The sequence below is a fragment of the Cyprinus carpio genome, chromosome A11, assembly GCF_018340385.1.
Source record: "Cyprinus carpio isolate SPL01 chromosome A11, ASM1834038v1, whole genome shotgun sequence".
Lineage (NCBI taxonomy): Eukaryota > Metazoa > Chordata > Actinopteri > Cypriniformes > Cyprinidae > Cyprinus > Cyprinus carpio.
Window position 1 is genome coordinate 24,186,520 of NC_056582.1, and position 10,130 is coordinate 24,196,649.

The window sequence follows — 10,130 nt, forward strand, 5'->3', positions numbered from 1 at the left end:
ATGGCATTACTATGGCAAATAACATGAAATTACCATGGTACATATTAGAAAACATGGTATTATCATGGTATTTCGTTACATACAATGATTCAGAATTAATTGTCGTTTCAATTCACCGTGATATTTATATCATACCTTCTGATTTTTAAAACAATACAATGGTATTACCATGATAACTATGCAAAAAATAGAATAAAAACATGCTATCACCAATGCAACAGGCTTTTGCCATTGCATTTGTCCAAAAAAATTTGTAAGTAGTACCAATTTACCATGGTACATATTAAAAACCATGGTATTATCACTGTATTTAGCAGTAATAAATGATTACCATGGTATTTACACCAGACCTTCTGGCATTTCCAATGGTATAAGTCCTAAAAACATGGCTTCATCGTGGCACAAAAACACACATGTGTATGATACTTAAAAGATTACAATGGCATTATCACAGTGCATGGTAAATTTGTGATGTTTTGATATTTTCGATGTTACGAATTTGTAGCTGTTCTAAAGAGCGTGGTCGTACCTAATGATGTCGTCATTGTGTCCCAAGTAAAACTTCTGCGTGTGTTCTCTGGTGTTGTAAACCACTCCGACGCCAGCCACGAAATACACGATCTCCTTCCCAGCGGTGTAGTACAGGTTATTCCTGCACTGATGTCCTCTGTACACATGAATCCACTCCAGCCTCAGCTGACAGCCGGGAGCCGTCTTATCCGCCATGCTCTCAGGATCTGCAACGGTCTACCATTCACAAAACTGTCATTTAGCCAACTAACAGCGCTCTTTCTAACTGGGACGGGGTGTGTGTGGAGGTCAAAGACACAATGGTTGATGGTGGGTCACCTCTTGTAGGGTTGCAACCTACAGCCTTTCGGACACCAGTTCAGATCTTTAACCAACCCTACGGCAATGCCACCATTCAACACCCTCTTGAAGTTCATGCATGCAGCCCGGGCATCATAACTGGAACACAAGCTGGGTCACCTGCACAGGGAAGGGTGTCTGAAGACCCCAACGGGTGTCATGAAGAAATCAGGTTGGGAAAATGCTGATTTGGATCCAGATTAAAGGGAATGCAGTCAAGAGTGATTACAAATGTTCATATTGGAATAGCTGGTCACATCTACCAACCACTGCATGAGTTTTTAAGAGTATAAAAGCCTTTAAAAGCATGCTGAATCTGCGCATTACCGTTAAAAACAACTCTAGCTGCTGATCTCGGTCCAGATGCATTTATAACAACCTCGTGCAAGCACACTGAGGTCTGGACGTCTTTAAAGCGCTGCAGAGACTTCAGGAGACAAACCTCACACCTAATCTTCTCTAAAGGGCGGAAGCCGGCGTGTTTGTCTCCGGGATTTTTGAAAATCTCAACGATTTCAACCGTCACTCCGCCCCTGCATCAGACCTTCCCCAAAAGCGTCTTCATGTTCTTCAACTTCATCCTAAAGGTCTTCGATTCTCGGTGCTCCTCAAGCAAACTCTTCCGTTCCTCGCGTGATCCGGATCACCGAATCATCAGAAACCGGCTCTGAGGCGCAAGCTGGTGCGAAGGAAACGAGCCGCGCGAGCTGGTTCAGGTGGATTAATCCCTTCCTCCGCAAACTCGGCGCAGCGTTGAGGGAGTAAACTCGCTTTGAGTTGAGTTATTAGCGTAATATTTTAGAGAATATGATTTCTGGTTTCTAGTGAGCCTTTCGGCTTGGTTACTACGACGCCTTGTGGCCCGTTTCCGATGATGCCGACGAGCAGCGAAAGCGGCGCCGCGCAAGGAATCATGGGACTGGTAGTTCTAAAGGGTATGCCGTGACCGCACAGCCGTTCGAAAATGACTTCAAATCCCATGGACGCTCAGCACGCGCTGTCCAACGTGCTGAACATACGGGTCTTCGGCCAAGACCGTTCTTTGAGAGACGTTTTGCAATTATTATATTATATTATATTATATTATATTATATTATATTAATTTTGTAAACAACATGTATAGAGATACCAAAAGCATATTAGGAAAGACTAAAAAGCGCTAGAAAGAACGCTATTGTATTTCTATTGGTGTTTTTATAATAATTTTTACAACATTAAAAATCTATTAAAAATTCTAATAATATATTTAATTTATATATATAAATTAAATAACATAACAGCAGACAACACACATTTAATTGTTTGATCAAAATTATTGCTAGAGACGATTTAGTAGTGGATATCATAGGGACATAGCATCTCTACTAAACTCTACAACCTTGAAAAAGACTCTTAACCTCACATTTAACCCTCAGAAATAACATTTGTTAGACTTTCCACGTGTTCACATCAATGCATTAGTACAAAAAGCCTTCGTGATGTTTAATGATCAGTATTTTGTCTTGTGGACACTTAAAATGTGCTGTAGACTTTAATCAGAGTAATTTCTTCACAGGAATGAAGTGAGAAACTGAACTTTAATGGGTTTCTACTGTTGTTTAACACCATAAACACTCCATTAAAAGTTGTGAGTTGTGAAAATGATGTGATCTAGGACCTATATTACAATTATAGGAGTTTTATAATCGGCTATAATCTCACATACAACGTTTATCCTAATTAGATATGATGATGCTATTTACACACTGGTTAAAAAAAAAGTATAGCTTGAAGTCGCTATATGCTATTTAAATGTCATTATTCTACATTTAATGTCATCTTTTGGTTGATGTTTATGTAACTAAACACTTCATAACATTTTGGAAATGATCGATTGTGTAACAACCCCAAAAAAATGAGACTTAATGGAGTATAATTTGAGATATCGAACAGGTCTTTCCCTGACAAAGCTAAAGTCACATGACAGGAACAGCAAACACATCCATAGGAAAGAAAAAAAACAAGCATACCCTCATTATTTCTGTTGTAGACCACAATGAGACTTGGACGGAGGCTTTTGCATTGGTAAGGTTTTTAAATGTTTTTGAAAGAAGTCAGCTCTCATGGAGGCTGCATTTATTTGATAAAAATACAGTTAAATTGTAAAATATTATTACAATTTAAAATAAATGTTTTCTATGTGAATATACTGTAAACTGTAATTTATTTCTGTGATGTAATGTTACATTTTCAGCATCATTACTCCAGTCTTCAGTGTCACATGATCTTCAGAAATCATTCTAATATGCTGCTTTGCTGCTCAAGAAACATGTCTGTTTATTATCAATGAAAAAAACATTTGCTCCTCCACATATATATGAAAAAAGCCATAAAATATAATATTTTTTATTCACACACAAATAAAAAGAAAAAACAAAAGAACAGTGTTTATTTGAAATGGAAATCTTTTGTAACATTAGAAATGTCTTCACTGTCACTTTTGATCAATTTAATGCATTCCTTGATGAATAAAAGTGTTGTTTTTGCAAAACCTATTAAAAACAACTAAACAAAAAACTGAACAGTAATATGTACAGATTACTAAGTGTTACACCACCATTCAATAATAAAAAAAAAAATCTGTAATTTTTAAAAATGTTTTTAAAAGAACTGATCAAGGCTACATTTATTTGATAATACAGTAAAAATGTGAAATATTATTACAATTTAAAATACCTGTTTTCTATGTGAATATATTGTAAAATGTATTTTATTTCTGTGATGTGCAGCGGTATTTTCAGCATCATTACTCCAGTCTTCAGTGTCACATGATCTTCAGAAATCATTCTGATGAAATGATTCTGATTATTATCAATGTTGAAAACAGCTTCACATTTTAGTGGAAACATATTCTTTGATGACAGAGCGATCAATTTAATGCATCCATGCTGAATAAGAGTATTGATTTCAGATCTCAACTAGTCTCCAAAGCTGAGAACGAGTCGCCAACGTCCAGCTAGATAAACACACACAGAGCGACACGACACGCGTGTAATGTTTAAAAGCATTTAATGACATTGCACATATTTAACAGGGCAGGGAGGTTAAAGTCTACAGGTGCAGTTTCATACATCTGAGCGCTCAGGACGCCAGGATTTCATTCCTATTACGATGCTTTGATTGTGCAGTAGATGAAAATCTCATTATAATAGATACAGTGACGGAGGGGATGCGCACTATGTATCAAAGAGCAGGAGAGCGGGATGAAGCCCAAACGAGAAAACAAAGAGAAAAAGAGAATGCTCAGTGCTATAGCCCACAAGCAAGAAACCATATTCAGATATTTTTTTTTTGTTCTTTTTTGTTTTTAGCTGGAGTTACGTTAAATGTTCCACTGTTCACTTAACATTGATGCTTTAAAGTGTTTATAATACATCTAATTTTTATACTCTTTTGTACTAGAATTATTTGAAACATATATTATGATAAAAACCCAAGAGAAATGACAATCAAACAAACGAACAAAAAAAAAAAAAAAAAGCATGACGTCAAATGATTCAGATGTATATAGCAAACATTCTTACAGCTCGTGAAAGCGTTTGGTACGACCCACCTTGATTTGATCTAATTACACAAGTCTACCAGGCCTTCAGGCCAGTGTTAATCTACGATAGTATTAGTTGATCAGCTTATAGTCGTTAAAAGGCAAATCTGACGTTAAAGTGGAATTGTATCGGTTTAATGGAATCGTTTCGAAGCATCACTGTCAACGAAGAGAGACTCTCATAAAGCCTCATAAAAATTGAGGAAATGTTTTAAATATCCAGACCCCTCAATGACACACGGTTACAAAAAACGAGAGATAGCAATAGTCAGAATTCAAAATCAACCACGATAGAAACGGAAGAGCATCAAAAAAAAAAAAACGGCGTTCGGATCGCCGGCGTTCCCGATTCGCGACACACTCTTGATTTTCCTTGCTGATTTTGTACAACTTTGGACCCAATTCGCAGGGCATTCAGGCACAGAGTGTGGCGTCTTTCTGAGCTTTGCATGCTGGGATATCACTGGAGGAGGTGGGCGGACACAAACGGAAAGGGAATGAGCGAATCGAATGTTTGGGGCGTCTACTGCTTCTTCTTGCTGAAGAGACTGAAGCGCTTCTCCTTGTCCTTCTCGCGCTTGCCGGGGCTGGATTCGGTCGTCAGGGAGACGGTTGCCGGGAGCGTGTGGGCGCGGCTGGAGGCGGGGGTGCTCTGGTTGCTAGGCGTGATCTCTGACTTCTCGGAGGACGAGGAGCCGCTGCCGGCGTTCTGAATGGCCTGGATCCATGTGTTCATCTCCTCCTTCACACATCACACACACAGTCACTAACACATCTGTACTGGATATGTATATATATACACACACCTTGATATTTGCCCTATATACAGTACACTGTAGAAACTATTATCACTCAGAAATCGCTAGTAATTTCTCAAACGATTACAAACAGGCAAGTAACACAATGAAATTCTGTTCTAAAATAGTATTTTCTTGTAAACAATAGCTCAGTAATATTTGTTTTATTTACAACTTTTAATTTTTTTTATATAAATATATATATATATATATATTTTTTTTTTAACAGTGGATTTTTTTTTTTTGGGGGGGGGGGGCATCTTTATCGAGGACTTTTTCCTCAAGCCATGTAAAACTGAACTGATTAAATGAAATAAATTCTCAATCTGAACAGGTTTAATTCTAAGTATTACATATAAGTTAATTTTAAGTTTATAATATTATTCAATATTTTGAATTACTTTTTATATTTATAATATTTTAGTTTAAGTTTTAGTAATTTTGTAATGTGATTTTGTAATATTTATAAATTTTTAAAAATATTTCTATAGCTTTATATTGTTCTATTTACCTTATTAATTTATTTCAGTTTAGCTTTTAGTAATGTTGCAATGTAATAATTGCAGTTTAAAAAAAAAAAATCTATATACTTTTATTGTTATTTTTAAATTAATTCTATTTATTTTAGTTTATCTTTAAATAATTTTGTAATGTTATTTTGCCATTTTATTTGCTATTTATTTAGCTATTTATCTATATATTTATTTTATTTTAATTTGTCCTATTTAATTTATCAACTTCAGTTTTAATTTTAGTAATTTTAGTACTTCAAAATTTAAACATATTTTTTATTTTAAAGTAAATGTAATTTGGTTTAATATTTATAATTGATTTTATTTCAGCTTAATTTCAATCACCAAAAATTATTTGTAATAGTTTTAGTTTCAGTTAATAATACTGAACAATACTGAATAATACTAAACAATTCTAACTGTTGCAAATAAAAGGAAATAAACATTGCAAACACATTGCAAAATTATCTATCTATCTATCTATCTATCTATCTATCTATCTATCTATCTATCTATCTATCTATCATCTATCTATCTATCTGTCTATCTATCTCTCGATCGATCAGTTGCTGCAAAGTGCAGATGAATTACATATTTGATTAAAAAATCTAATAATATGAAGTTAATGGATTGAGGGGTTAACTGAACTAAAAACCTATAAGTAATTCATTAATTCAGGTATCAGAAGTGTTCACTGTTTTTGTTTAGTCAGTTTTGTCCTATGAGGGTCTAGTTTCTCATGTACCACAAGAGGGCGCCGCTAAACAACGTGTGCAAAAATAACTCCATCATTAGCTTTTGGAGTAATATTGCTCTAAGTTATTATGATAAAAGCAGACTTACATCATCTTTGGCTTGGAAGAGATACTCGTTTCCATCAGTAACTCTGTGAGGAGGAAAAAGAGCTTGAGTCACAGCAGAAGAACTTCATTAAAACCGCATCGATCTGATCTCCTCCTGATCTCACCTGAGCTTGAAGACGTGCTTCTTCTTCTTGTAATCGATGGCCACCTCGCAGACGGCGTCCTTCAGGCTGATGGGGATCTCGCTGTGGTACGGGACGCCCTGCCCCGCGCTCTTGTTGTCTTTGTAGAAGCCCATCTCGTGGTTGTTGATGACGCAGTACACGTTATGCCAGGATCTGACGAGACACACACACACACACATCAACACAGATTCATCTGGATGTGCTGCTTGAGTTCAGATCCAAACACACTGAAGAGTCGCTCAAACTCTGACATGATGACTGTCCACACGAGACTGGCTTATTTCCAGATGTTCAGGGAAAGTATTATCAGCGAGGTTCTTAATGAACACTAATGCCAAATAATAATAATAATGCATGGCTGAATAGTATGAAGGAGTCTCACTGATTTAAGCCATATAAATTTTTATTATCAATGTTGAAAACAGTTGTGCTGCTTCATATTTTTGTGGAAACTGTGATATATTTAATTTTTCTGCATTTTTTGATGAACAGAAAGTTCAAAAGAACAGCATTTATTTGAAACAGAAATCGATTGTGACCTAATAAACTGTCACTTTTGATGATTAAAAGTATTTATTTCTTAAAAAAACAAATAAACAAAAAAAACGTATGAACGTAAGTGTAATTTTAGTTTTTTAATATATATTTTTTATTATTATAGAATTAGTTTTTATTTTTGTATTGTCCATTTTAATTTTCAAGTTTCAAGTTCCAAGTTTAGGCATTTTTTATATTTTTTTATTTTTAATATTTATGTAATTGTTACTAATTTTATTTCAGTTTTAGTTATTTTAGTACATCAAGTTAAACTAAATTCAAATCAGAAACGCTGCTTGAGAAATTATTTATTTTATTTTAGTTAATGTTTATTTTATATCAGGTTACTTTTTTATGGTTTTAGTAACAGTTTTTAAAATGTATTTTTTTTTATTTATTTAAATTTTGTATTTTCCATTTTTATTTTATTTAGAGTTAAAGTTTTTAGCAATTCTGTTTGTGCATAGATAAACAATAACTAATAATTTTTAATAGTTTTTAAATAGCATATTCTTGTAAAAACCTACACCAATCTTTTATTTTATTTTATATTTTTAGTTTAATTTACAACAAATGTTTGAGAGCATCTTCATGAAAGCAAATTTTTCTCATATAAAAACAATTTAAAGCCATATAAATGTGTCACATATTCATGTCAATTACTTAGAACTGAATGAATTCACTGAATTCTCAGTGTTAGTTATTTTTAAAATTCTGAATTAGTTTTTGTTTTTGTGTTTTCTGTTTTCATTTTGATTTTAAAGTTTAGTAATTGTGACCCACAAAAGCAGTCTTAATGTATATTTTTTGCAATAACCAAAAAAACCATTGTATGGGTCACAATTATAGATTTTTCTTTTATGCCAAAAATCATTAGGATATTAAGTAAAGATCATGTTCCATGAAGATATTTTGTAAATTTCCTACTGTAAATATATCAAAACTTCATTTTTGATTAGTAATATGCATAGCTAAGAATTCATTTGAACAAATTTAAAAGATGATTTTCTCAATATTTAGATTTTTCTTTTATCTCTTTCACCCTCAGATTCCAGATTTTCAAATAGTTGTATCTCAGACAAATATTGTCCTCCTAACAAACCACACATCAATGGAAAGATTATTTATTCAGCTTTCAGATGATGTATACATCTCAATTTCTAAAAATTGACACTTAAGACTGGTTTTGTGGTGCCAAGTCACAATTTATTTATTTATTTTTAGGTAGATTTTCATATCATACCTGCTGGAGGCTTTCTTGTTGTGTCCCTCCCACTCGTGCTTGCGGTGCAGGAATCCCTCCAGCTGCGCAGACGGCGTCTCCTGACCCTTCACCGGCAGTGTGGATGACTGACTGCCTTTGGCCCGTCTGTCTGCGCTCGGAGACGGGACGGGACTCGGCTCCTTCGAGCTCCTCTCAGCCACTCCGTTCATCTCACCGTCCACTCCATCCTGCCAACACACCAGCATCAGTCACAACACACCTCCCTGAGTGCAGCTTACAAACATACAGAGTCAGTCACACGCGATCAATTCTGAAAGAGTCCTTTCAGAAACCGTTAGGAGGGAAACAGAAACACTGGCTGATTCAGAGATCAGACTCATTCAAAGTCAAATAGTGATTGAGCGAATAAAGTCAACATGAACTCAATATTAAATCCATTTACACTGCAAAAAAAGGATTTGTTTTCCAGTAGAAATATGGAAAAATACTTAAATCAACATATATTTTCTTTAGAAGTTTTGAGATTTTAAGTGAAAAATATATTAAAATGAAGTGAGTTTATATTAAAAACAAAAAATGGAGTAAAAAAACAAAAACAATTTTGATACATTTTTCAGAAAACAACACAATATTTTTATACACCATTTATATATATTTTGATTAGTATCAAACAAAATACGTATCATTTATTAATATTATAATACACTTATAGTTCTTCTTGTTTTAAGGATAAAGTCGTTAAATTTTTCAGAAAATATAAAAAACAAAAAAATATAAAAATAATTTATATATATTTAGATTAGTATCAAACTAATGTGAACACATTAATATTATAATACACTTATACACTCTATTATATTCACATTAATAAATACATTTAATACATTAAGATTAGTTAAAAACTAATACAAAATAAAAAATAAACTTAATTTTTATAATTTTTTCAGAAAACAAGACTTAATGTCTTTATTTTGCATCTCAAGTAAATATATCTTGATTTAAGATCTGTATTGCAAAACAAGACAAACACGTTTAAACACACTGTTAATAATTCTTAAATCTTTTTTTGCATGTGACATCATGCAGGCTATTAATGTTATTAATGTCAGATAATATTCTAAATGCATCGTACTGCAGAATTAACAAGGGTTTAAATGCATTTCATGTTGACTTTAAAGTTAAAAAGATCATGCGAGATGCAAAACTATCGATCTACGGTCACCGCAGAAGGCCAGGAAACATCGTAGATGTCTGAAACTCACTCAGTCCACTCGTATACTGATGTAAAAACATAAAAACATAAAGCCATAAAGCGACAGCACACAGAAATCACTCCAGATGCGTTACTGTACCGCAAAACCCGTCTGACGGGAGCGTCCTGCTCCGCTAAAACAGCTCAGGAACTCAAACACAACCTCTTTAGTCCCGCTTTACTACAATCTGTGCTTAAAAACCTTCAAAGCTCTCATAAGGAGCCGGGGTTAGATGCATTTAAACATCACAGGACATACAACATACAATCTGTGGAGAAAAATCAGTTCATTTATTGTTAGTGAACTAGTGGATACCACACGGATCACAGAGACACTGGAAGTATATGACAACAGACCCCTCATAC

At 34.1% G+C, this 10,130-nt stretch overlaps 1 protein-coding gene and 1 pseudogene across 1 annotated transcript in view; both read right to left on the minus strand.

Moving 5' to 3' along the window:
- LOC109098641 (echinoderm microtubule-associated protein-like 6) overlaps positions 1 to 1,913 on the minus strand; it is a 494,728-nt gene extending 492,815 nt beyond the window's left edge. The window contains 2 exon segments of the mRNA XM_042766914.1: positions 530 to 747; positions 850 to 1,913. Of these exon segments, the coding sequence (XP_042622848.1) occupies positions 530 to 726 (197 nt within the window). The 5' untranslated portion in view covers positions 727 to 747; positions 850 to 1,913.
- A 1,988-nt stretch (positions 1,914 to 3,901) lies between these two features.
- LOC109054110 overlaps positions 3,902 to 10,130 on the minus strand; it is a 67,800-nt pseudogene continuing 61,571 nt past the window's right edge.